Source organism: Phyllostomus hastatus, unplaced genomic scaffold, assembly GCF_019186645.2.
Source record: "Phyllostomus hastatus isolate PE091 unplaced genomic scaffold, TTU_PhHast_1.1 phas_scaffold_21, whole genome shotgun sequence".
NCBI lineage: Eukaryota > Metazoa > Chordata > Mammalia > Chiroptera > Phyllostomidae > Phyllostomus > Phyllostomus hastatus.
Window position 1 is genome coordinate 10,413,288 of NW_025334017.1, and position 27,685 is coordinate 10,440,972.

The 27,685-nt window shown below is 38.8% G+C and overlaps 2 protein-coding genes across 8 annotated transcripts in view; one reads left to right on the forward strand and one right to left on the reverse strand.

The window, feature by feature from the left end:
- The window catches only part of MTFR1 (mitochondrial fission regulator 1), a 73,551-nt gene extending 64,064 nt beyond the window's left edge, over window positions 1-9,487 (forward strand). For all 4 annotated transcript variants that reach the window (XM_045861506.1, XM_045861505.1, XM_045861508.1 and 1 more), the window contains 4 exons: window positions 4,163-4,395; window positions 6,301-6,523; window positions 7,056-7,224; window positions 7,970-9,487. In XM_045861506.1, the coding sequence (XP_045717462.1) occupies window positions 4,163-4,395; window positions 6,301-6,523; window positions 7,056-7,224; window positions 7,970-8,038 (694 nt within the window). In that variant the 3' untranslated portion in view covers window positions 8,039-9,487. The remainder of the gene's footprint in view (window positions 1-4,162; window positions 4,396-6,300; window positions 6,524-7,055; window positions 7,225-7,969) is intronic.
- Window positions 9,488-13,436: 3,949 nt separating this feature from the next.
- PDE7A (phosphodiesterase 7A) overlaps window positions 13,437-27,685 on the reverse strand; it is a 113,863-nt gene continuing 99,614 nt past the window's right edge. For 2 of the 4 annotated variants that reach the window (XM_045861106.1, XM_045861107.1), the window contains exons 8-13: window positions 25,405-25,536; window positions 25,091-25,182; window positions 21,912-22,056; window positions 21,288-21,384; window positions 20,555-20,635; window positions 15,083-16,923 (exon numbers count right to left, since the gene is read on the reverse strand). In XM_045861106.1, coding sequence (XP_045717062.1) covers window positions 16,715-16,923; window positions 20,555-20,635; window positions 21,288-21,384; window positions 21,912-22,056; window positions 25,091-25,182; window positions 25,405-25,536 — 756 coding nt within the window. In that variant the 3' untranslated portion in view covers window positions 15,083-16,714. Of the gene's footprint in view, window positions 14,030-15,082; window positions 16,924-20,554; window positions 20,636-21,287; window positions 21,385-21,911; window positions 22,057-25,090; window positions 25,183-25,404; window positions 25,537-27,685 lie in introns of those variants that run through there. The other 2 variants (XR_006788166.1, XR_006788165.1) reach the window with 2 other exon arrangements.

A 27,685-nucleotide genomic window follows, 5' to 3' on the forward strand; every position in this document is an offset into this window, starting at 1 on the left:
ATATTTTACACAATAGGACAAAGCAGAAAGGAGGATGAGTTTTTATGGCATTTTACTTTTTCTTGACAATTACTGAATACTAGTCCTCTTACCATGCAATTTGAGGCTTTATCTGTCACTGTGGTATTAATGTCACAGTACTCTGTCTCTGGGAAAATGTAACCAAGCAAACTGGGGCCCATCCATGTATCGCCTTGATACATAACCCAATTAATGTCGAAGGAAACAGGTTTTTATTTACAGGATTCCAACTTTGGGGTGGGGTGGGGTAGCTAGGAGCACTCCTGCTCAGAGCTCTGTTCTCCCACAAGACCCAGCACTCCCCTTGCTCCCCACCGGGCTATAAGCCAAAAGGATGCCCAGAAGTCCCCCATATCCTCATCTCTTCTTGAGTCAGCTGTGAAAAAAATAATAATAATCCTATTTTAGCTGTTTGTATTCTGCTTTAGGGACATCCATACTTGGTTTTTGTTCCTTAAAATTTCTTTGAATTATATACACAAAAAAATCTAAAGAGCATTTCTCTTAGTTTAGATTAAGCCTACCTTAATTCTGGCTCTTAATAGTTTTTAAAAGGATGGCAAAACAGATTGGTTCTAAGAATGAATTATTTGTTCACTGTCTTACAAAACAGATGTCTGTGGGAAAAAGATGTGTGTGTTGTTAAAGCAAAGAGCATGTGTTAGAATTTTCATAAAATGTAAACTTTTCCCACACACAAGGAAGAATATTATAGCACAACTCTTATTTCTGTTTGTTTTTGGTTCTTGAGCTCCTGTAGATGTTGATCTTTTTATACCTCTGAGAAGACATGATCATTTAAGGATTACTTTCCTTTTTCAGCTTATAAAAAGCCACATTTAAACTTATATATATTTTTATAATTACTTTGTTTAAACCTATAACCATCAATAGTATTTCACAGAGAAATGCAGAATCTATATATTCAAAGTCATAAAAATAGCATAGATATAAAATACAGGTGGATCTAACACTGTTGCCTAAATCATTTTGCTAATGGCCCTAAGGTTTTTTCTTTTAAATCTTACTCCGGCCAGCATACTGATATTCAAGATGGATGAGTAGTTTGTCCTTAATTTTCAGTAGATGGAAAAATAAAGGATAAAATTCACCTGTAAGAGTAATGGGGAGATTTTTTTTTTTTTAACATTGTAATTGCTATTCAATATTCACTAATTTCTGTTTACAATTTTTTGGGTAGAAGATAGTTTAGTTTAAAGAAAGTTAAGATGTTCAGACATGCCTTGCAGTTGATCCTAAGCCAAATTCTCTTCTTCCAGTTTTGGATATGTTAGAGTAAACATTCATGGGATTTGAAGATTGCCTTACTTGAATGACAACAATTAACTTAAAAACACTCAGTACCTTGGGTATCTGTGATGTTGAGGAGAATTTTAGATAGGGAAATGCTATCTACTGATGGGACCACTGGTTGTTGAATAAACAGTACTGTAACTTTTGTTTAGCAGCACTAAAGATTCCATTATCCAAAATGTCACCGTATTTGTTGTTAAGAACAAACCTTCACCCTCACTTCCACATTCAGATATAAATATATTAATTTAGGTATGTGAAAATGAAAGACAGTGGGGATAGAGATCAGTCTTTATCCACCTGTTCTGTGTTTCTCTCCTCTCCCCTTCCATCCAGTTGTCATTTTACAGGTGCCCATGGTGGTGGTGTCCATCCTGTCCTGAGAACATACTGCTTCTGACCGGTTTCGTATAAATTCAGTCTCAGTTACTACAACTATTCCATCTTTCTCCATGCTGTTTTTTTGAACAAGCATACTCATTCTACATTGGAGATTTCTGTATTTTACTCAGATTGTTCCTAAGACTAGAATTCTCTCATTACCACTGTTCCGTCTCCCATAGGTCCCCTAGTTCTTTCAAGACATAGTTTTCAAAAAATTATTCTTGTGTTCAGTTTTGTTAAAAACATACAGTTATCAAGAATATAGTTGAGGGCCCTGGCTGAGTAGCTCATTTGGTTAAAGCATTGTTCTGATACACCAAGGTTGCAGGTTCAGTCCCTGGTCAGGGCACATGTAAGAACCAACCAATGAACGCACAAATAAGCAGAACAGCAAATAGATGTTTCTTTCTAACGTCAATTAAAAAAAAATTTTTTTAAAGAACATAGTTGATGAAGCATATTAAATATTTGCTATTAAATACTATGTAAACCCCCCCAAAACTTCCATAGATTAATTTCTACCCACTTGTAATTTAAGGTATTTCTTGTACAGAGCTGTAAAACAAATTTGACCCATTCCTATCTATAAAAGGTAAGTAGAAATCAGAATTTAGCCTATTGTATCAAAAAGAGCCACGGTGATTTTTTTCAAAATTTTAATGTCTTATAAATTTCTTTATTGTAGATTGATTAGAGCAGTGCATCTAATCTCTAACTTATGTAATAATGTTTCAAAGAACATATATTTAATCAAAGCATTGATACCATTCCTTATAGACGATTTTACCTTTGTTTAAGCTTATACTTTTCTAGAAATTTCATCTCCTATTCCTTCCTCTTGTGGGTATAAAAGTAGGGATTGAGGCTTTGCAGGTCAAACATATTTCCTTATCCCACACATACTCCAAATAAAATTAATAAGGTTAGTATTATTAAAGTCAGTTGCTAGGCAAGAACTAAGACATTATTGTTCGATAATGTTACAGATAAAAAAAACAATTTGCAAGCATCCTCTGTGTATGGCAGGTCAATTAACAGGGCATAAACAGATTAAAATATAAAGAAAAACACCTGAAATTAGTGCTTAATACCAAAAGCTAAGAATCCAAAAATTCCCCATTCAAAACATAGATACAATGAAACTCTCACAGATATAATGAGAGTTTCACAACTCTCAAGTGAAAGTAAAATACCAATATCCAGTTAAAGGAAAAATAAAGTAGAATTTAATATAAATGTTATATTAACATTTAGAATTAAGTTTGACTGTATGGAACATAGAAGCCCAAAATAATGGTGCCTTCAACAGGATGTGAGTTTATTTTTTTCTCCATGTAGTTTATTTCTCACTTAAAAACAACTAAAGCAGATAGTCTAGAGCTGACAGTGGCTCCACAGTGTCCTGAGGGACCGAGCCAAGGCTCTCTGCCGTCCTTAGTGTTGGCTTCGTGTCAAGGTTAGCGCCCGGCCTTCTATGACTCTCAAACTCGGTCATCACCTGGCACTCAGTGCTCTCAGGAGAAGGAGGGTTGTGAGGCTGGAGATGAGAGGATGTTTTCATGGAGTCATTTCCCTTTAAGCAGCCTTCCTAGATGGCTCACAACAGTCTGCATGCATCTTGTTAGCCAAAACATGACCACATGAAACTGAGGGAACCTGGGATATGTTAATAAACTTGATTGTGATTATTTCAAAATATATACACATACCAAATCACCTTAAATATGCACACTATTTGTCAATTATACCTCCATAAAGCTGGAAGGAAAATAGGGGGTTGGGGGGCTCAGAGGCCGGAAAATCCTAATTGTAGAAAATAGAAAGAAATGGGTAGGTATACAAATGGACAGTTCAGAAGAAATCTGAATTTTATTCTCAACTCAAAAAAACTTCCATTTGGAGCTGTGGAGCAGTTAACATTACATTTTTTACACCCAAGTGATTCCTTAGTTACCATGTAGTTACTGAATGGGTTCAATTAACGATTTTTTTTTCCTCTTCAGTGTCTGGTGCTGTATTTGGCCCAATTTGTCTTGCAATTTGATTAATACTGACATTGAAATGCAGAAGCCAAGACCCTGGGGAAGGGCTAATAATGCATTACTGATTTGATTTTGTTGTCAATACTAGTAATTAGTTTGCCATTTTTAAGAGCATTAAAATGTGTCTTCACTTCAACATAAAATACAAATTAGAGTCTGATGCCTTGTGCATATTATCCAGATTCAAAAGAATGATGGCGACAAGAAACCTGGGCCTGGTATGTATGTGCCTACATTCAGTTGACGAATACTTCATTGCTTTAAAACTTATAGGAGAGAATTTATGAAGATCAGCCTGAAAGGTTCTCAGATGTTATTTTCTGGTTAATTGGCAATGTTTTTAATATTTTCAATATTTTCTTATAAAGCTTATGACAGCCAGCTTTGTGTCTTCCTTGCAGGACAGAGGTCAGGTCAGGGCAGCCCTTTCAGGATGACCTTCCCTTCTTTGAGAAGCCCCCAAGCAGGCAGTTTTCCTTACCAAACCTGTCTCCAGAAGAGCCTCAACTGAAGACACCACTGGCGAATGAGGAAGCACTGCAGAAGATCTGTGCTCTTGAAAATGAACTTGCTGCTCTCAGAGCTCAGATTGCCAAAATTGTGACCCTGCAAGAACAGCAAAATCTTACTGCAGGTTTGTAAGTCCTGTTTTTATTTTAACCAGCAAACTGGAAATCAGAAGAATGTCCCTAATTTCAAAATTTATTAGCAAGTAACGGCCAGTGGGGTTGCTAAAAAAATAGGAGTCAGTCCTCTTTGCATAGTCTAGTCTAGGACCCAGTCATGTGTAAGTGGTTTTTGCTTGTTTTAAACAAACTTGGAGTTATCAGAGAGGTTGACAAGTGGGCATATTTGGAAAACACTCAAAGTCCTGCACTTGAATTACTAACTAGGTGAATGCTATGGGAAACTTAATAGCACCAGTCCTGTCGGACATGGGGTCATCTCAAAACAGGTTGACAGGGTTGAGTGCTGTTTATGTCCTGCAGGTCCTTAGCCTTTCTGCCTCCCTTTCCTGCTCTAGAATGGGACTACCGTATTTTGCCATGTGTAATGCGCATTTTGCCCAATTTTTGAAGGGAAAATAAGGATGTGCATTATACATGGGTAATGCTAATTCCATATCCATGTAAATATTTTTAATTCTTTTATTTATGCTTATGCATTAAAATTGTAACCCTAGAAAGCAGTGATATCCATAAGCAAAATAACCCTGGAATTATGATCAATGGTTTTATATAAATAAAAAATTGAATTAAAAATTCTAAAAGATTTTTTTGTTTCAAGTTTGGGCCAAGAACGTGGGTGCATATTATACATGGCAAAATACAGTAACAGTACCTATGTTATGGAGTTACTGTGGGAGAAAAGTGTGGAAATCACATGAAATGCCTTTAGCACATTGGAGCTACTTAAGTCATTTTCTGTTGTTCAGAGTAAAAACTGAATTCAGGTCCTCTGACTCCTGGTCTGATACTGCTGCTTTCATTTGTGTGGCACTGTCACTCTGGAGAAACCATAGGCCTGAAATCCTAGTCCACTAACCTGTTGGCAGTAGTAGTTGTTTTCCTCCTGTTGTTCCTGGCTAGATTAAGGATTAACCAATTCTGTCTAAAGGAGAAGGGTGGTTACTCTGCCTCTGAGTGACTTTGCTAGTGCTCCTGGAGTTCAATGTAACATCACATAGAAACCACATCCAACCTGGGTACCACCAAGGCAGATGGAGGGTGAAATCACTATAGGCACCAGTGCTTTAGTAGCATTCAGTGTTAAATGAAATTTGTGTGTAACTTTAAAAAGCAGAAGTCCTGCCCTTTTCTTCTAACTTGAAATTTGCAATTCTCTTTTGCTTTACCTCCCTGTCCTGGCAGACTAGGAAAAGTGCTTTAAATAGTGAGATAATTTGGGGTTTAGTCGGCGTTCTGTTTATGATCTAAACATTCAAGTAAAACTTTTTTGCACCCCCTAAGCACTGTAGTTCACCCAACAGAAGACTCTCTAACCTCTAATTATGCAGAAAGCTGAATTTTAGGTCCTTATTTTATAACCACTTTAATTCACCCAGAAATTGTTCAATAAATCTTAAATCTTTTCTTTCAAACAGTCCAGTCAATGCAGGTGTGTAAAGTTTAGGAAAGCTTATATGTGAATAAATATACTTTAAATGAACCACAAATTTATTCAACAGTTTTTGGAAAGTTTTCATATACTAAATTATCTAATTGTATATAATATAGTTATTTATGCAGTACAGACTACTTTATATTTCATCTAAAAGTAGTTCCAAACTGTGCCACAGTCAGGCTTGAACATTTGATATCACAAAAACACTCCTGTTAAGTTAAATGGAACGTTTCCATCTGGAGAGTTTGGGATTAAATGATACAGTGACTGAGACTCAGGCATTTAGATTCTAACCAAGTAAGTGAAACTTCTTCCTTTCCACCTACATAACTGAGATTCTTTTTAAAGATACTGTTTTCAGGTATACAGAAGTCTCTAACATAATTAAAAAAATTTTATTTGCCTGTTGCCACAGTACTGCCCTCCATCCCACCACCGCCACCACCCCCTCCACCGCCCCTCCCTCCCTCAACGCTCCACCAAAGTACATCTGCTATTGACCTGATCAGAGAGCGCAGAGAGAAGAATGCCTGTGCTGGAAAGACGCTGGATAAGCACAGCCCCAAGAAACCTGATATGCCAAACATGCTAGAGATCCTTAAAGACATGAACAGTGTAAAACTTCGGTCAGTAAAAAGGTGAGGATACATCTACCTTCTTTCTCACTTCCCTCATTTTTAAATGTCTTGTAAAACAAAGTCCTGGGCTTCTTGAGAACTTGCTCTGCGTTTTTAATTAATAAAAAATGGGGCCCTGGTAGCTCCTATGTACAGTTAATTAGGAGATTAGCAGAGGAAACACTTCCAGGTTACTTTGCAGATTTTCTCCCATTGCATTTCATGTAGAGTCTTCATCGTCATTCACTCAGTAAAGCCCTGTTGTGTACGCACTATGGTAGTCACTAGGCTTCCAAAGAAGAATGAAACTGGACCTGCCCTGAAAGAGCATAGTCAGTGCTGTTGCGATGAGCCAAGTGGTTATTCACTGGGCACCTTTGCGCTCTTTTCTTGAGCCTTAAATCTAGGGTTTCCATCTCACTGCTAGCAGTGTCTTCATTGAGTATCCATGGTGGTGGTGAAGTGCCATCAGGTGTGGAGAGGCACATGAAGCACTTTCCAGAGGCACGCCAACATACTGAAATGTGGCCCGGTTTCTGTTCACTTCTCTAAGGTCAGAACAAGATATAAAGCCCAAACCTGTGGATGCTACTGACCCTGCTGCCCTCATAGCAGAGGCTCTGAAAAAGAAATTTGCTTACCGGTATCGAAGTGATAGCCAAGGTGAGGCTGAAAAAGGAATTTCAAAGCCTGCATCTGAGGCTACTTCAGAAACAGTGTTGGTGAGTACTACCTCAGACTTCTTTGCTAAGCACCTCCATGTTACCAGATAATCAGCTGTGTCCTCTGTTAGGGTTCAGATGGCTGTGCTACAGGATTTACAGGCAGCTTACTTACAGAAGAGCATAAAGAAGGAGTAAAAGTTAACTCCCAGTTTCAGTATTTAACATCTCCAATGGTAATTTATCTTAGGACTTGACTATATGTTGTGATATGGAAATTTAAAGTGAACAAAAGATCATTTTCGCTTGGAGCGCCCTGTGAAAGTCTTCTGAGGCGGGTGAGAGTTGACCTGGGCTTTGCAGGATGTGCGCGCTCTCTCACCAGTAGAGACAGGGGCTTCCATGAAAGCGCCTCGGCTCTTACTTCATACATTCCTTTTATTCAAGTTACTGTCGTGGGGGGCCTGTGCTTATCCATTCTAGAGTGCCACGTATCTCAGAAATTCTAGTATCTTTGAAACTCTTTAGATACTGAAAAGGAAACTTTGTGGTACTTGCTTCTTTTACTCACAGAAGTAAAACTGGACCAAGTTAAGGTGACTGTAGTTTTCTTTTCTAGGAAGCAATTTGGTTACCTCTGCCTTTTGTTGTTATACTTATAACCTGTCCATCCATTAAAGTTTTTAATATCTGGCTTCTTGATTTTTTTCATATAGAATGTATGAGCCCTTTGATGCATGATTGGGGAGGGATATATCATTGCTTTATATAAACCAGTATCTTTATATTTTTGTTTCTTTTCTAGTTTGGGCCACACATGTTGAAGTCTACAGGAAAAATGAAGGCTTTAATTGAAAATGTTTCAGATTCCTAATAGACAAGGACCTGAGAAACCTGATTCACCTGTTGGTTTGTTAGGGCTATTTGGCTAGTGGAAATCAACACTATCTAGTAAATACCTGAATTTAATATTCAGTAGTTTCCTTTTAAATTTAACTACAGGGTTAAGCAATAGCAAAAGCACTCTAAGTTTATGTTTGCTTTTTATAAGAAGGTCAGTTCTGAAGCTTTCCAGAACATACTTATATTCTGACATAACACGTTTTTAATGTGTAGTCAGGATGTTTAGATTTCCAGTTTTGAAAACAATTCTATCAATCTCAAAATGAAGAAAGGACATTTGTAGATGGGCGTTTTTAATTCAACACTAATTTGTACAAGTGTTCTATATGTATATATTTGGACATAAAGCAGTCTGGGTAAAAGTGTATAATGAGGGCACTGTTATTTGCTTTCAGCAATTAGTTTACTAGTCAATGACGGAAGAGCTGGCCTAACAGTTGTTGGAATGAAATATTTGAAATTGGAATCTTCTTACCTTGAACCGAACTTTTATCTTAGATTTTTCTCTCACATTTTCTCAGAGGTGGGGTTTACTAAAATTCCATGAGGCTTTCCTTTAAAAAGGGAAGTCACCTCAGTGCCATCCAGTCCGAGGAAGAAAATGTAGTTTCCAAATAGGGAGGAATCAAAGAACTGAATTAAATCTCTTTTTAAGTAAAAATCAGAAGGTAACATGTTTTTCTTTCAGTTTAATAAATGGCATCATAAAAATGACTTGTTTGCTAAGTTAATACTTATGGAAATTGTAGGCATAATGGAGTTTAATTTTTTTAATATTGGTCAAAATAGTAACTTTAAAATGGAACACTGAATGGGTGAAAAATTTCCTATCAGGTGTTGATCATTGACCAGAATGCTGTTTTGTGGAATCACATTATGCAACATAGACCTTAGCTGTTACTAGAAAGTGGAAAACTGCCTTTCTTTTCTAGCTTGGGCTTCTAATGAATTGCTGTAAGTGATAAATATTTGATAAACCTTCATGATCTTTATTTCTGTTAACCTCAACTCTAGTTAATGCCAGAATCTCCTTCCATGAGTAAATGGTAGGATTTATTATTTAAATTTTTAAAAGTTATTTCCTCTGGTGAGTGGGAGAATAATAGGTAGACCTTTTAAGTTATTGAAAATATGTGCAATGTTCTAGATGTTAGCAAATATTAGTTGAGGTACTTTACATGGTTTGGTTGTTCAGCTTAAATTTGAACTGTGGCTTATTTTACACATGCTGTTGATGTACATTGTTTCTAATTGTTTTACATGGTTTAAAAATTCTGCCTTTAAAAGAAACTCAGAAAGTTACCAGACATATTTTGACCACCTAAGAAATTTACATTTGTATTTGTATTGAATTTTGAACAGTACTCCAATATGAGGAAGTTACTATTTAGAAATAAAGCAGACTTTTATTATCCTTGGACCATAAAGCCTATGTGTTTTTTTATTGCACATGTAATTTCTTAAGAGTAATTTGCTTTCTGCACTTTTCAAGTAGAAATGTAGTCCTTAAAATAAATCATATTGCCTCTCATTCATCTTTCTCTTAAAGGGACTTAAACGTTAAAACAGAAGGGCAGTCACGTGGGATGACTTTGCCAAGCGTGCAAGCCTGTACTCACTCTACCACTGGGACTGCTGAAACCTTCTCTTTCCTCATATCCATCTCATTCAGTGTCTGGTTCTCTTTCCAACACAATACACCTGAAGTAAAAGATCTTAAAAACAATTTAACTCTGCATTTTACGGCTGGGGCTTAAAAAGTTAAGCAGCTCATGTAATGTTTTGTCTACTGTGATTCTGACTAATCCAGGGACTTACTATATATACACCTAGTATGAGTCAGAGGACACTGGACTTGGGAGTTATACATGATCCGTGTATGTGATCCTGGCCAAGTCACACCTCTGTTTTTAAAATGGAAGAATGCTCAGCTCAAAAAGTTGTTGGAGATTAAATGAAATAATGATTTTGAACATATTCTATGAACAGTAAGTAGAGTAATAAATGAGTTACTTCTTACATCACTTTACATGTGGTCACTGTAGTTTCCAGTCGGCCGATTTCCCCTATGTGGTTGGTCTGTGGCACCTGCACAGGCTTAGGGTAGAGCAGTGAACTTACCGTCTTTAGTTCTGCTTATCTCCCTAGTCACAGGCTCTTCTGCAGGCGAGTCTTGTCCTTTTGCTGTGTTAAGAATTCCTATGTGTTAAGAATTCCTATGTGTAAGTGGCAAAGAAAACAACATAAGGGAACAACTACCAAAAACAAATACTTGGGAGAAACCATCCTCCTGATAACTTAACAAAAATAGATGTTCTCTCTAGGTTAGAGTCTGGCCGATGGAAGTTTAGACTTTGAGGAGTTAACCCAATAAAGTCAGCTCTGGGATTGTCAGGCAGAATGAGACACTTGGCCTAAGGACAGTATCAGTTATGCCTGTTGTCACAGTATTTCTCAAGAACTTACAGCCATTCTGGAGTCCTTTCCCTTCCTCATCCTAGAGATTCAACATTCTTCTGAACTATCCCACTGAACCTATTTCTTAACATTCTTTTTAGTTTTTCCTGATAAACCTGTAAGCAGGCTAGTTCTTCCCTGGTACTCGTGCAGTCACTTGAGAACAGGATGATAAAACTAGCCTGACCAAGTCAGGACCCAGAAATCACTGATGTTTCCCTTTGAGACTTCTAGCACACTTCCCATGTGCTAGATGCCTTAGTGTTCCTACAGCTGGAGCTTTTCAAATTTCTCCTCTGGTAGCTTCTCCAGCCTGTTCTAAAGGGCACAGAGCACTCCTTCCATAAGGTTCGAGTAGAACATGAGTGTAAATCAGACCTCCGTAGGAAGGTAAGTGATAAGAAAAAGCACCATGGCTATTACAGGGCAGCCCCTCATAATTGCTTTCTTCCTGGCCGGAGAAGCCTTAATTTAGGGAGAAAGGCCAGGCTCTTTATAACAAGACTTTTACTGGAGGTTATGAAAAGCTTGCTGTTGATGCTGCCTAATGGCCATCCCTCTTCATTGGCCAGATATGCTTTTTATCAAAGGGTGAGAATGGGTGAGAACAACTGTGGTTGGGATGTCATCTGAAATGTGGGTGTTGGCAACACGGGTAGGGGAGTGCAAGAGACTTGGTCTCAGGGGTCAAGTTATCTGAATGCTTCTTAACCCACCTCTAAGGCAAACTGCAGCATCCGAACTTCTTCCTTCCTTTCTGCAAGGGAACACCTGGTAATGGTCAGACTGGTCAGTGACCAAGGACACAGCCTTGATAAGCTGGTTGGTCCCATGAGAGTTTCCCTTGGAATTTGAACAGGAAACCTGGACAAAGGGGAGCAGCTGGTACCTGGAGCTCAACTAAGGATGGCAGGAAGTACAACTGTACCCCCTGAGCAGTTTATACTCAACAGATTATGAGGAATCTCATAATCTGTTGAGTATAAATGCACCAACACATCAATCACATGAACAACCAAAGTAACACAAAGAAAATGACAACTCTTCATAAACTCAAAATCATGGGAGACTGATCTAAATGATAGAGCACTCAAAATCAGTCATGAAAAAATGAGATCCCAGAAACCTCAGAAAGGCAGTTCAGTGGCTCAGGGATAAAATTAAGGAACAGGAACACTTTACCAAAAAGACTGAAACAACAAAGAAGCAAAATCTGGAGCTGAAGAATTCAGTAAATGAAAAATGCATTAGAAAGCACTGGGAACAGAGCTGACAACATGGAAGAGAATTAATGAACTAAACCATTCGTTCTAAGCACCCCAACACCTTGCATTTGTTGTGTTCAATATGGAAGCCTGCCATATTGAATAACAAACACTTCACACATCATGTGGTCACCCAAACATTTTGAAAACAGAGACCATGTCTTGAAATTTTTAATACCTTTATTACATCAAGCGCAGTGCTCTGCACACAACAGGAACTCAGATATTGCTTACCACATAACTTCAGCATACACAGACTAGTTTCAGTATAATTTCTCTTAATGATAAGACAGCTAAAAAGGAAAACACATAATTAAAACACCAAGTTACTTGTTCAACAACCACTTATTGATGGCCCAGTTTATACTAGTCTATGCTGAGAATGAGACAAGGAGACCTGTGTCCCCTCCTCACCCCACCAGTCAGCTCACCCCAAGAATGGCCATTCCACCATGGACCACGAGGGGTCTTCCAAAAGACACAGATTGTCTGCAGATCCTAGGCAAGTAATGGCTCAGACTAAGTTTTGCGCATATCTGTACAATCTTACGCTTCAAATGTATGCTTACACTATGGTGTTTTAATACGCACCTTTATTTAAAATCATTACTGAATGCATAGTGGCTATCAGTCATATATTTTCCCAAGCAGAAGATACTGATTGGGTGGGGATTTAAACAAAATATACATTTTAAAAAGTATACATGAAAACATTGTAAACCTCTGATGTGAAACTATTAAAACTGAAAGCTTTAAGAGCCAAGAAAACATTTTGGAAAAAGACTGTTATAGGAATCTTCAAAGAATTACTAGCACCTCTAAACCTGTATGTCAGGTACAAATATATTTCCCAGATTTGCAAAGGACATAAAATATTTACTTATTTTATACGTAGAGTTGGTGTGAACCATCATTTACAGAGTTACAAATATTGACCAGGAACCAGATTTTTTTTCATTAAGTTAAGGCTTGCCAAAATTCTCTCTCCAAGGACCTTTACGCCCAAGCACAGGAGATAACCCCCGACGACTGAAGAGTTGGGTCTACAGCTCCAATGGGCTGCTCATGCTCAACAATTCTTTGAAGTCTCCTGTTGTATCTTTAAAATTTTGCATTCTGTTCCATTAATATCCTTAATTACTTATTTTAAATGTGGTCTTCTAAATTATTTAACTGTTTCCTCAAATATTTCTAAAAACTCAGTTCAAGGAATATGAGGTAGGGGACCCAACAAAAACTGCAATTATCTCTGGAGGGCAGGCCCCTTGTAGTACAGGCTTCCCCCACTAGGTGAGTGTTCTAGGAATCCATCTGTGTCAACGTACCAGCTGGCGTTGTTGTGAGAGGCTGCATTGAGCTTCACTGACTTTTTTTTTTGAAGACTTTCAAAGTGTTTGCCTGTTTCATGATGGGTGATAAATGAGCGCACCTGCCCACACCATGCTAAGTGTTCAGTTTTTGACTGAAAACCACATGACCCCAGCTCCCTACCCTCTTTATTCACCCAATCTCACCCCAAATGACATTTTGTTTCCTGAATGAAAAAAGCCCTCAAAGGGAAATGTTTTGTCAATGTGGAAAAAACAAAAAATGGCAAAAGCACAAAAAGACATCAAAATTGACAAGTTCAAAAAGTTTTCAGCAGGGGGAAAAAAGTCTTGATAGGTGTACTGCATCAAATGGAGAGTACTTTGAAGGTGACTGAGGTTTAAGCATGTAAGAATACACAATTTTTTATAAATAAATTGTTTTTTGGGTCCCCCTCATATAGGTCATATTTAAAAAGCTACAGACAGTGATTCCCACATATATGTAACAAAAAAAATCAAAACAGTTCAATGGGTGTGTTATACGTGTTAGGCAGGAAATGGGAGCAACCTGAGGAGTCTCCCCCCCTGAGAATGGAAATAAGACAATCCTTTGACTATCGATAAGAAACATAGTGGATCAGAGCAGAAGCAATCCATCAGACAGAGGCAGATGGAGCCCAGGCCAGTCCAAACGAGACAAGGCTGAAGGTACTGACATATCTACTGGAAGTGCCTCTCAGAAGCTGATGTGGAGAAGCGGCTACTGGCAGAGACCCTCTAGCATCGTCCGTGGGAAGAGGGAGCCCTGCTCCACAAACATGAGTATCAGCAGGTATGGCCCACGGGGAGATGGACGCATGAGGCAACTTGCTTCCCTTGCTCAGACTCCACGCTCACCAAGTAACCAGCTGAAGATCTGCCAAGATCTGCCTAAAGGGAGAGAATGATTGATAGTTATATTTCCCATTGTAAATTTAAATACTAACACTTTTCAAAAACATCAGTTACTGTGAGTGTTGCTAATGTGAGTTTCCTATGAGATCATTCCACTCTCCGTGGGCTGACACCCTTGGTCTATGAAGCTCACTTGGTCTATGCAAAGATTTTTATCCAATTTGCCAAGGTGAAGCTGCCTCGTATAAGGGGAAGCTGACTTCCCCCAGGAACACTCAGCTCCACTACCATCAGACTTCTGTACCCACACTGTCCAGTATGGTAGCCACGAGCCACATGTGGGTACTGGCAGTTGAAATGCGGCCAGTATGACTTGAGATGTTGTAAGTGTAAAATACATACCACCTTCCAAAGACTTGCACCAATAATTTAAACATCTCAATTGCTTTTTATAATGACTACATATTGAAATGATAAAGTGTGTGTGTATATATACATACACACACACACACACACACACACATATTGTAATAAATGGCATTGTCCGTTTTTTAAATGTGGCTACTAGTAAACTGAAAATCACTTTCGTGGCTAGCATTACATTTCTATTGGACATCACTCTTCTATGCCAATAATGACAATGTTTAATTTTAAAGTCTGCACTGCATCCCTTCTAATGAGTTGGAGTTGGGAAGATACAGAACAGGCCCAGTGGCACCTTTCTTACATCAGTATCAAGTAGATTAAATGTCCATTTCTTATTACTTTAAAAAGGCCAATACAAACAGTACCCTAGTACTTGTAAGAAGTACTGAGTCTTGTGCAATTTACAACTATGGGAACAAAAGGCTGTGGGGTTGAAAGGCCTGGGCTCAAAGCTCACCTTTGAGTCAACTACATAACCAGGGGGTCAGCCTGCTCGCTGGTGAGGTGCAGAGCACCCCAAAGGATTGTGCCTGTACCCAGCTTTGCCTGAATACATATCTGTAAGTGAATGCTACAGCCAAAAGGCTACATCTTTGATTTCCTAGAAACTTAGCATTATGATTTCCAAAGGATTAACTATAAGGTAAATATCAAAGATAAAAATGTGAAAAGATAAGTTTTTATTTATCAAAAGTTAACAGCAACAGGCACATATTAAAATGAGTATGGCAAAGCCTTTTACAAATGGCTTTACACTCAAGCTTTCTCCCAAGAAAATGGCTGTTGCAACAAACTGTAAACATAATTAATAAACAGTCTTTTACAGTAACAAGGGAAATACAACTGAACTAAAAGGAAAGCACTGGTTTCTCTTAAAACTAGATTACAGTTGTGCTTACTATACATAAAACAATTTAAAACAAATTACAAAAGTGGAATGTTTTAAGTTTAAAATTAGTCCTTAGATTTTGTCCTACAAAACATCTGTTCACATCAAAAGGCCCATCAAAGGGTGTTGTTTCATCAAAAGGCAGGGGACGGGGAGGGAGGGAGACAAGGAAACAATGTACTTTTTTCAAATCAAAACAAGAAGTTTGGTCACTTAGCTTTGTGCATAGTTTAAGGCAACTGGAGCATCTGTTACAGCTTACCCACCTTCCCTCCCCCGAGTGTGGCTGCTCATTATGTCACATTCCAAAGTAATAAATAAAAGCTTACATATCCAATCCTTTCCCACATGGATAAATAGAACACATGCACAGTCACACATGCACAAACATGCACACAAACACACATCCGGCCACTCACACACAACATACCTCTCACACACTGCAGCGAAAGGGACTTTAGTACCCTTGCTCTGAAGGACACACTTCCCCATCCCACTTTATTTCAGATTGGCAAATACCCTGAGCTGATTACGGTGTTTTAAACATTCCACCTTTTCTTGCATGTGCAGGTCAAGTGTACAGTAGTGAAAACAACATGCAATGTCTTCACTGCAGAATCATAATACAGCTAGGACATTGGTGTTCTTCCCCTCCCACCCCAAATTAAAAACTAAGAGTTAAAAAAACCGCACTGCCGAACAGCACTGGAGGGAAAGCTTGGCGGTACTCTAGGATAATGCACAGCTTCCAGTGCACAAAATCAAACTATAGCAAAGGGGAGGCTTTGGTGGCATCCAAAGAAGAAAAAAAGCAAACCAGGGGGAAGGAGCTGCAGTTTGAAGTTTGATCTATAAAACTCTTAGTGGTTCCTTCACTATTGTGCTCCAAGGCAAATTCAGAAGCAGTATCTCAGAGTTGGTTTGTAAACATCGAGTCTTGCCTCGATGTAAACATCGAGGCAGCAGAGGCTGGGCACTTCACATTCCCAATCTCTCAGCAAGAACTTAGTGGAAGGTGCAAATATACAATGTTGCATCGGACTGGTTCAATTCCAAGAGATTTCTGCTGAAAGATTCAGTTCAAGTTTCATGGTTCGAAGAATAAATGCTTCGAGAAGCACGTGGCACTCCACACAACTTCTTTTGTTATTCCTTCCAGATTCGCTCCTGCTGGGCTTTGCAGACGCAAGGTTTCACGTGAGAGCCAAATCCATATTGCTGTATGCTCAGGTCTTATAATTAAAAAGTGGGTTCAAATGATCCAACAGAGGAAATCCTGGACATAAATAATGCTGGCGTCATTCACTCGGAAACCTTGGCGGTCAAGAGTAAGTTCCCTCACCTCAAGCCCCCATTTCACATTTCCGAGAGCCTCCCAGAGGCAGGCTGCCGCACTGACTCTGCAGTTATGATAACCGGTTTTCCTGAGGTAATAACTGTGAGTTCAACTCCTCAAATGTAGCTTCTGTGTCCTCACTGCTGGACTGTTCTCTCTGCAGTCCCTTCCAACTGGCTTTATTCAGCCCCACATGTCCGAGCATTGTCTGGGACAGCCTGGTATCGGAAAACCTGGCCCATTCCGTGAACAAAGGCTCCACTAGGTAAGTCATAAAACCTTAAGGAAATAAGAGAAAAATGGTATCAACATATGTTCTGAAACTTTACAATGTCTGTACAGTGTCTACTCTCAAGTCCTATTCCAAAATTACTTAAACCTTATTTTTCTAAAGATTCTAATGTGGGTGTACATTTAAAAATATCTTCTTCTGAAGACTATTTCTTAAATAACTTCCAGGTGTGCTGACAAACACCTCAAATCTTTTCTGATCATTCCTCTCCGCTGCACAACCATGTCCTTTTATTTAAACAAACACACAGTGACCGTATCAACTCCGAGGACAGCAGTGCGTAACAAAATTTGAGAGACAGTTCCAATGAGGCAGCTGGAGGCTAAAGGGGGTCTACCCCAGAACTGTGGGGGCACGTCTGTATTGAAGAGAAGCTGGGGTGATGTCCCTCTCTGCACCCTCGGGGATCGTAATCTTCACACCTGGTCATGACCACAGTAAGCCATTTTATTTAACTCGAAATTTGTAAGCCAAAACTCCTGACAAAAATATGAGTTTCAACAGACCAGAAATTAGTTAAAACAACTATTAATGTGAACATCAGAAGTGCACCAGGGTCCTACTTTATAAACAACTCATCTACTGATCTGCCTTAATTCATAGAAAAGAAAAAGGAGTAATTTCAGGACTGTGTGCATCTTTATGCAGCCCTCAAGGGCACATTATATCTGATTTAACATCACAAAGTATTTTACACAGAGTGGACAGAAGCATCATAGAAAATACCTCACCAATAAAATCATATATATTAAGAGAAACGACGTTATCTTCCTAATTTTTGATCTGTCAAAGGCAGGAAAAATGTACACTCAAATTCTATCACTGGTTGTATAAAGTAGTTTCTAAAATTTATTCATCTCCAAAACCTTTTCTTTGCAGCAAAAGCTCATGGTGACCACAGACGACACAGCTTCCTCTCGGCCGACACACCCACTGCAATGAAAGCAGTCGGTGCTGCTTCTTGCAGCCAGCGGTCACCCATGGTCTGACGGCCAGGGTTTCTAAGTGTACAAACTATGGAACCTGAAACAGTAGTTAGGACATCAGAAGTCATAACGCTTTCTTCCATTTCTTCCATCCCCTCCACACGCATTAGCTGAGAACCTACTACACGCCAGCACTGTTCTAGGGTGGCCAGGGACAGATCCACGCTCTGGCGAGGAGGAGGACAAACACAGAAAAATGTCGTTAGGGCAGTCAAACGCAGCAGCTCCTTAGAAGCCATCCCCACACCAATGCCAGGCTGGACCAGCCACCAAAGTCCTGGCTTTTCTAGGTGCCACAACTAAAGCATGAGCGGCTGGAGTTTTATACCCAAATGCAGAACCTCATTATCTCTGTTTCATGTGACTCCTCTTATTTGATTCTCCCACTGTTCCTGCCTCTAACATCTAACAAATTAACTATCACTTCTGGCTCTATGTTAACCTAAAATCTCTTTTAGGTCTTAGGTACCTGACAAAATAAATAGGCTGGGGCCATGGTCAGAGCCACGCAGCACCCGCTGTGGGGGCAGGGCTCCAACGGCTGCCCGACGCCCTGTGGATCCGCCGAGCCACACCAGCCCCTGAGCCCAAGCTCCTCACCACAGGTCCCAGCGCCTGGCCAACCGCCTCGCTCTTACCAATGTGTGATACTCTTGTTCAACAAAACTAGTACTCCCATCAAAGAAGGAAAATGATAATTAAACATGACTTTGCCCTGGCGGAGCAGCTCAGTTGGTTAGAGTGGTGTCCGTTATGCCAAGGTTGCAGGTCCCATCACTGCTCTGGGCACATACAAGTATCAACCAATGAATGAATAAATAAGAACAACAAACTGACATTTCTCTCCTTCCCTTCTTTAAAAAAATGAATCAATAAACATGACCTCTACTTACTCTGCTGGCTCTGAGTAATCACTGCTCAGCAAGATGATATTCTAACCATTGCATGATTTGCCCTAGAAACCCTTCCAACTCCCTTTTACCTGTGATTTGATATCAGAAAGACCAACACTTGTTAACTGCAACTGGACAAACTATCTGATAAAGAGAGTATCAGCAGTACTTGGTCCGGAGGATCAGTAGATGCAACTATTATCATGGCCTTCTGATAATCCATTCTAGAACTTTCCAACACTGACAAGACACAGAGACTGAGGTGAACAGTTTAAGGCATGTAGCTTCTAGATTCCCATTTTAAATACTGCAATTAAAAAAAAAAAAACTCACTTGCAAGTCCTCCCATTAATCTAGGGAGCAATTTGCTCAGGCAAAGACATTTAAAGTAGCTGGAATGAGTTTACTACGCTTTCACCAAGCTTCAATTCCCTGTTGCCTATACTTAATCTGTTCTTTGACATTTGAAGATCAGGGCAGAGTACATCTACGTCACGTCTTATCCTTCTGTGAACCTCAGCAGCTTTCCCGGCCAGTCTAGGGAGATCCCGGTCCCCGAACCGTTTCTACAGGTCTGTGTCACCCTCTCCCCGCCTGACATTTCCCCGTGCACCCCTCTGCAGTCAGGGTAGTGACCACCCTGTCTTCCACATGCATTTCTTTTTGCCATTACAGTAAGAATTATGTTTCTGAATTTCTGAACCTACAGCACAGGCCTCTTTTCAGAGTATTATGCCACAGTATTGTGCTACCTTCTGAATTTCTAGAACTTCATCTTTCTAGAGTTTGTGTGCACATCTTGCTTTGTTCCATCCAATTCTCAAAGGTTCTGCTCAACACCAGCTACGAAAATAACAGTCCTCCCTCGATACCTTGCCGAGTCACTCTTCACTGTCCCTCACTTTACACTCAAGCCCCCACATGCTCGGCCCTTGTCAGTCTTTCCTGGGCTCTTCTGCAACAAGCTGCACAGCCTCCCATCACAGCAACTTCATTATGCTTTCTCTCCCTGGTACGGTTCACTCAACCAGTGGTTCTCAAGCGCCTGCTGCTCCCAGGTGCAGCACTGACTTCAGGGATACATCTCTGGGGCCAGAAGGGACCTGGGAGCCAGGAGAGGACTAAGTGCCTGGAGAGAGTGGAAGGTGGCTTCGGGAGGGCATGACAAGCAAAAGGAGTCTATGAGGCAGAAGGGGAGGACTGGCGAGGCACAGAGAGTGAAGGAGCAGCGCGGACTTGCGGAATGCCGACGGGTCCCAAGCTGCTCCAGGTAAATGAGGGCAAATTGCTGGGGAGACAATTTGAGGCCAGACAATTCAAGAGGCCTGTGCAAGATGTGCAGGAATCACACTCAGCAAAGAGTCGGCGATAAGAGTAAGCAACAGTGCAAACTGGTCTTCATACATATTCATGCTCAGTGGTCACTTTTTCATGTTAAAATGGCAGTCCTAGAATTATGCATAGAAGCTCCCACATAGGGAAATACTGTTCAGTTTTACCACAAAAACAAAGTTACTGTTACATGCTCTGAAAGAATTATGCTTTTTACCACCTAAAGTCAAATGAGAGTAAATTGTAAGAACTAAAAAAAGGAAAAACAAGGTTAAAATTTTTAATTCCTTAAAAAATAGAAATGAGCATAATTTTAATACTTTATATTTCAAATGTATATCCTTCTTTCTCGACAAAGTTGAAATCAGTGGCATGTTATTAGTCAGGCTATATGTACATATAGTTACCAATCTGGATGTTGGCAATAGACTCAGTCTGACGATCACAAAACGGACTCACACCCAGCTGATACTTCTTCTCTATATCTCCTGGACATAAAAACAAGGAGAGACAGAACTATTAATGTGGAACATACCTATTGGTTAAGTATATAATCAAAGTCTTCATCTTACCCGTAGACTCCTTAGGAAAAAGGTACCATATTTAATTCTCATGAGAGGAAAGCTTCTAAATTAGTTCTTTAAGTTATTCACACACAGAAAAAGCTGCCAAGCTGATATCCCATTTTAAATGAAGGAGGTGGAAAACTTTTACTAGGTGTTGTACCTCAACACTGTGAGCATTTTAATTTAAATCTTAAAAAGGAAGGTGCACAAAATGAAGATCCTTGGCTCCTGGCTTTAAGTCACAAAAACGTCTTCGGTGTTCGTGTGGCCGTGCCCCCGACACAGGACAAGGAGGGCAAGGTCAGGGAAATCCTTCTAGTCAGCTGAATGTCCCAGCTGATCCGTGTCTATTCATAAATGCATGCACACACACCTGATGATTTCAAGAAACCTCTAATTTTCAAAACAGATGCTCAATTTATACATCACTGGGTATGTGCACATCTACGGTAAACTGCCACTAAAGACATCAATATCTAACACTAGACTCCTATAAATGTGTGAGTTACTCTATTCATATGATGCTTAAAATATGAACTGGGCAGATTAATTGGCACTCAATTCTGGAACTTGCCTTGATGGAAGAATTCCTCTGTTACTTTTTCACTCCACTGCTTGCTTAATTCCCAGGTCCGACAGGGGTTACAAATATCAGCACATTTCAAAGCCATCTAGCAAGCAAAATATTAAAATTGTTTTAAGAAAAAAAGTAAAATTTCAATGGTACTAAGTTTAAATCTACTTTAACAGTAGCAAAAAGAATACCTTTTTTAAAAAAGAAAATGATGCAACGGAAAAGTCATTTTTTATATTAATTTCATGATTCTATTAGGTCTACCATTTCTCCAGAAATGCTGTAAGACTGGAAACCTGATTATATAGCTTAGCACAAGTCCTGGATTAACCATAATGCTACAAAGAAATAAGCCAATTCTATCATTTTTTTAGATGTGGGAACTTAACTAAAATAAAATGCTGTTAGTTGATGGCACCCTAAGCTTGCAAAAACTGTTTTTGTTAGAAATCTCAGCTGTGAATAATGCAAAAGCAACAGCGCTCTCCTCAGGGGTGGGTTCTCCCTCCAGGAAGGAGACCCTAGCTTTCTCAAGGTTTAACCACTCCCATCACTACACTAGAGTATTTCATTTTTATTCTATTAGTCACATAAAATTTACCCTAGAAATAGAACCCATTTTACCTGCAAAACCAAATGCCTATGTCTGGCATCTTCCAGGCATAAGTCGCCTCTATCCAAATGGGACCTGAACAATGACAGATACTCGTTTTGGCGACTGATATCTGTGGCAAGTATCAAAGCACCTATCTGAGTCTCCATTTGTTTCCTGGAGTTGGAAAAATATAGAAAATACAAGACTTTCAATTAAGCAGTTACTTTTTGATTTTTTTCTTAAACTTAACATTCAGAAGCTTCATAGAGCCCTAATATTAGTTCTTTAAGCTATTCACACACAGAAAAAGCTGCCAAGCTGATATCCTATTTTAAAAGGAGGTGGAAGAACTAATATATTCTAACTGCCATTCAACTTTTAATCACAAAAAATTAATTTTAAAGAATGTGTCAAAAAAAAAAAACCCTCTAAAAGAATCAAAACTAAAACCAAGAAAGTTTGTAGAAAAATACCAATACACAAATATCACAAAAAAGTACCTTTATTGCCCTGGTCAAAGTGGCTCAGTTAGTTGGATTATCATCCTGTACACCAAAAAGTTACAGGTTCGGTCCCTGGTCAGGACGCATATCTAGGTTATGGGTTCGGTCCCTAGTCAGGGCCCATGAGTGGGGCACACGATCACTGTTTCTCTCCCTGTCTCTCTCCTTCCCCTTGTCTCTAAAATCAATAAGCATGTCCTCAGGTGAAGGTAAGAGTGCCTTTATTTTTCTAGCCAAAGTGTAATTATTTGTCTAAAATAAAAAATACATAAAATTGGTATTTTTTTTTTAGAAAATGCTTTGCTTTCCTTTTTGGTGCCTGAGATCTGAAAGGTAGAAGGAAGTTTCAAATGGAGGAAAAAGAGCCAACGACTGATTCCTGTAGACGTTTTGACTAAGATGCCTTATTAAATCCTGATAAAATTCCACCAAATGGTTAAGAAAGTTTAGATTCAAATATAGTCCAACAGTTGTATATGGCTGTATATGTAGTTTAATAGTTGTACAGAGTTGTATACATATATTTAAGAACCAATCAACTATCTAAATGACTACCCAAATTTTCTGGAAGGTAAAAGGTAACGTGCTTATATGAATAAAAAATACATGATATTTAAAAAAAACTCTCTCAAGACAAGTAAGAGAAATAAACCTAAAAAAAAAATATCCCTGCCTTTTGTTCCAGTGGGCCACAGAAAACATTATCTTCATACAATGATGGGTAAAGAGCTGTCAATATGTTAAAAGGCTCCCAATATTGAACATTTCAGGAAAAACATAAAACAAAAGAATGCTGTTATATAGTGTTCCTTATTTTCAGTTTTTACTTATATTAAATCAGAGAATTTAACAGGGTTAATCATCAAATGCAAAACACGATAAAAAGGGAATAACATAGCCAACATTTTTTAAAAGATTTTATTTATTTATTTTTAGAGAGAGGGGAAGGGGAGGAGAAAGAAAGGGAGAGAAACATCAATGTGTGGTTGCCTCTCGCACCCCACTACTGGGGACCTGGCCTGCAACACAGGCATGTGCCCTGACTGGGAATTGAACCAGTGACGCTTTGGTCCGAAGGCCCGCGCTCAATCCACTGAGCTACACCAGCCAGGGCCAAAGCCAATATTTTAATCTATGCTAATCAAGGACAAGATAATGTCTATGTACAAACACCATATGGCTTAAGCAATTTTTATATTTGTACTCAGTAAGAAATAAGTTTACTTACCAGAAGTATTGTCATGACCTCAAATGGTATCCATGAATACATATTTTTAAAAAATTAAAAAGTCCTGCTTTTTTCTTATGGTCATTACACAAAACACTTAAATTTTCAACTCATGAATGGGGAAAAAGGGGAGAACCATGACAGTAACAAATTTTAATACCCAAACATATTTAGTTTTTATTTATTGATTCAAGAGAGACAGAGAGAGAAACATCGATTTGTTGTTCCACTTACTTATGCATTCACTGATTGATTCTTTAAAGTGCCCTGACCAGAGATCGAACCCACAACCTTGGTGTATCTGGACAACTTTCTAACCACTGAGCTATCTGGCAGGACCACCCAAACATTTTTTTATTCCTCACCTTTTTTCTAGAATTACTTGGTTTATGTAACCATTTTCATGGTTTTCTTAAGTGCGTCTTCTCTCTGTGAGACATTCATTATTAAAACCTCTGTTTATGGACAGTGGACTCATTTACATTAATGCTTTTTATTAGGCTTTCAAATGGCCTGCTTAACCATAAATGATCTACTCCACAAAATTAGTATTTTCTCTTCTTTCCTGGAGCTCCAGAAGAGACTTCAGAACTAAGCTATCAAGGATACAAAGCATTATTTTTACTTATCAGTTTTGAAACTTTCTAAAATAGATTTTTTGTTTTGTTTTTTAAATATGTTTATTGATTTTAGAGAAAGACAGAGAGACATCGATGTGAGATAGAACAGCCATTGGCTGCCTCCCATAAATGCCCTGGCCAGGGATCAAACCCATAACCTTTAGGTATATGGGATGACGCTCCAACTAACTGAGCCACAACGGCAAGGGCCCAAGACAGGCTTTTTTTTTTTTTTTTAATTTTATTTTAATCATTGTTCAAGTACAGTTTTCTCCCTTTTACTCCCATTCAAGCCCACCCACCCAACCCTCCCCACTTCCCTCCCATTATCACTCTCCCCCTAGTTTCTGTCCTTGTGTCCTTTAAATTTGTTCCTGTAAACCCTTCCCATTCTCCCCTGAAATTCCCTCTTCTCTCCCCTCTGGTCACTACCATGACAGGCTTTTTAATGCATCTGTTTATTATAGAGAATGTTTACTTTCTATTCCATTTATACCTAGAACTTAAGGTTTTATTTAAATTAGCATAAAATGGAAATATGTAATACTATTTATATAATAAGCAGCAAACTGTGACCGAACCATTGTGTATTTGGAGTGAATTTTACAGTACTCAGATCTATAGGGTGATCTTTCATAATAATTCACTAAAAAATATACTACTAACTGTATTGTAGAATAGGTTTAAATCACTAAAATTTTTATGTAAATTTGTAAAATAAAATAATTTACCCATTGAATTTAAAACTGAAAATTGTGGAACACCCAAACATCATAACTTTAAAACTTTGTAAAATTGTTTTGTCAACTTAATTTTCATAGTTCATAGCAAATTAAATTTGTCTGGATCCAACCTACCTGCTTTCTAATGACATATGTGAGAATAAACCAGATTCTCTCAATAATCCCACTGCAGATCTCCAGTGGTGATTTTCCAGTACTGAGGTATTCTACAAAAAAAAAAAAAAAAAAAAGGAAAGAAAAAGCATATCTGAATTATCTAATGGTAATAAATCTCCTTTTTGAACATGTAGAATTATTTGGGAGTAATATTAATCTGGTTAAAATTCCAACATTCACTGAGAATTTGTTAACCATTTTCACTTCTTAAAAACATGAAACATTTTTAGGAATGAAAGAATATTAAACTGTTATGATAAAGCTGCACTAACCTTGTATAAAGTTGCCAAGTAATGGTTAGTTTTAATAAGGAAAGGTTGATTAACACCTGGATGATCCAGATCGTGAGTTGCAGCTGCAATTAAGCTCAGCAAGACATCCCAAGGAGTCACAGAGTTGGCAAGCTAAAATTGACGAAAGGATAATTAATCACACACATATTTGAAATCAACTCTATCCCATGACAATAGCTTTGAATTAGTCCCAAATGGCAGTGTTGACAGTGCTTCCCCTGTTGTGTTTTCAGACTGTTCATTAAGGCCACCAAGCCCCTGCCGGACTGCCCTCATCACGGCACTGGGGGTGGGCGTGATGTGACGGTGGCCCTGCCCACAGGAGTTTACAGAGCTCATCCTTGCCCTGTTTCATTCCAAACAAGCTTAGGTACAAGGGCAGTTAAAGTATAAGCCACCTTTTTGAGAAAGATAGTTGTAAAACAATAAACACAGGTTCATGTATTTTTATTTCCCTAGCCATTACCAAACAGAGAAGACATATGAGATTTAAAAATGTGTTTTATTACAATAAGAGCACTTAACATGAGATCTACCCTTTTAACAAAATTTTAAGTGTGCAATACAGTAGAAGACCTACAAGTGAGGGTGTTTATTTATCACAAATTGTTTATTGGATTTCAGTTAAGAATCTAAAATGCAAGGTTATTTCTGAGGTCCTAATGTTTAAGGAGGCTACTGAGTAATCAGATAGCAGAAATCGATGTCAAGTCTAATAAAATCCTCTCCCAGTGGATGGTTATGTGCAGAACAGTGTTACACAATGTATTCATGTCAGAAAAACCAATGTTAATTATACCTTTTACTCCCAATAATCATTATTACTTTTACTTGGATAAGAAATGATCACCTTGACAGATCTATCGCCTGCTTTTCATAAGTCACTTCTCATTTCCTGGCCAGCTTCTTCTCATCTTCTGAGGCCCAAGTCCACTGACTTCCCCTTCACCCCCTGTTCTCGACCTGCAGCCCCTTCCCCAGCAACGGCTGACTGTGTTCCTACTGCACTCCACAGGTCTGGCCATAAAAAAGTCGGGAGAATATGCTTTTACTTAGGTCACATTAGGTCAATGCTCTCTGAACTTGTATGGTCCTGTGCCCTAGCAGTAAAAAGAAATGTGAGCATACATCACCCGTATCAGTACACTTATAGATTGTGATATTGAACTAACATACATTGCACATGAACAAATGTGAAAATTGAAAAATTTTTAAATGAGATAAATAAATTTAGATTCAAATTTTAGTATTTTCTTTCTATGCCAGAATGAATCTTTTTCCATCCCATGTGTCAAGGTTATCTTAGTCTGGAAAAAAACAAAAATGAAAGAACCTAAGGGCTCGAATGCCCCGGAAAACTGTGAGCTTCCTGAAAGCATAGAACATTTATCATTTATATTTGTATTGCCCGTAAGTGGTATATGGAGAAGCTCAATGAATGGGGGGAAGTTGGTGAAGAAAGTAATTTCCTCTTCAGGATTTGTGAAGTATTTAAAAAATAGATTTTTAAAGCACTGCTAACTGCTCAAGAGGACAGAGACATATGGTACGAGCACGATGCACATGAAGCAAGCTCCCCTCCCCAACATGGAAACATGTGGGCATGGCTGTGGAGATGTTTATTAAGCAATACACAAAAGTGTCATATTCTTATAAAAACTAAAACAGAGGGGATGTGGCAAAAGAACAGACATGTACCATCCTGGGAGAATCCAATCATCTAGAATTAGACTTTAAAAAGAAATTCATGTACGATCACGTGTGACATCAAACAATCTTAGATTGAAGTGAATTATTAAACACAGAAACATGAAAAGAAACAAATGAATTTTTAAAAGTTCTATGAAAGGAAAGTAAGTTCTAAATTTGATTTCTCTCCTATACTTCAGATTCTTTTACCCAACTCTCTGCTCGACAGACATCCACACGGATATCGCACAAGTACATTTCACTCCACATATTCAAAACGGAAGTCACCATCTCTACCAGCCCTACTCGCAAACCCGCTCCTTTTCCTGCACTCTCTCACACAAGACTTCCTTCCGCCTTCTACTCAACTGCCCAAGGCGGTCTTCATCGACTCCTGCTTCATTCCCCAAATGCACTGGGACACCGTATCCTAGTAATTCTGATCCCAAAGAGATCTTACAAACCATCTACCTTCCTCCTTCCCCAAAAGTGTTTGCCTTGCTTAGGGCACCAATGTTCTCTCAAGGAGCGCTGAAACAGCTCCAGACTGGTGTTCACATTCCTGCTCTTG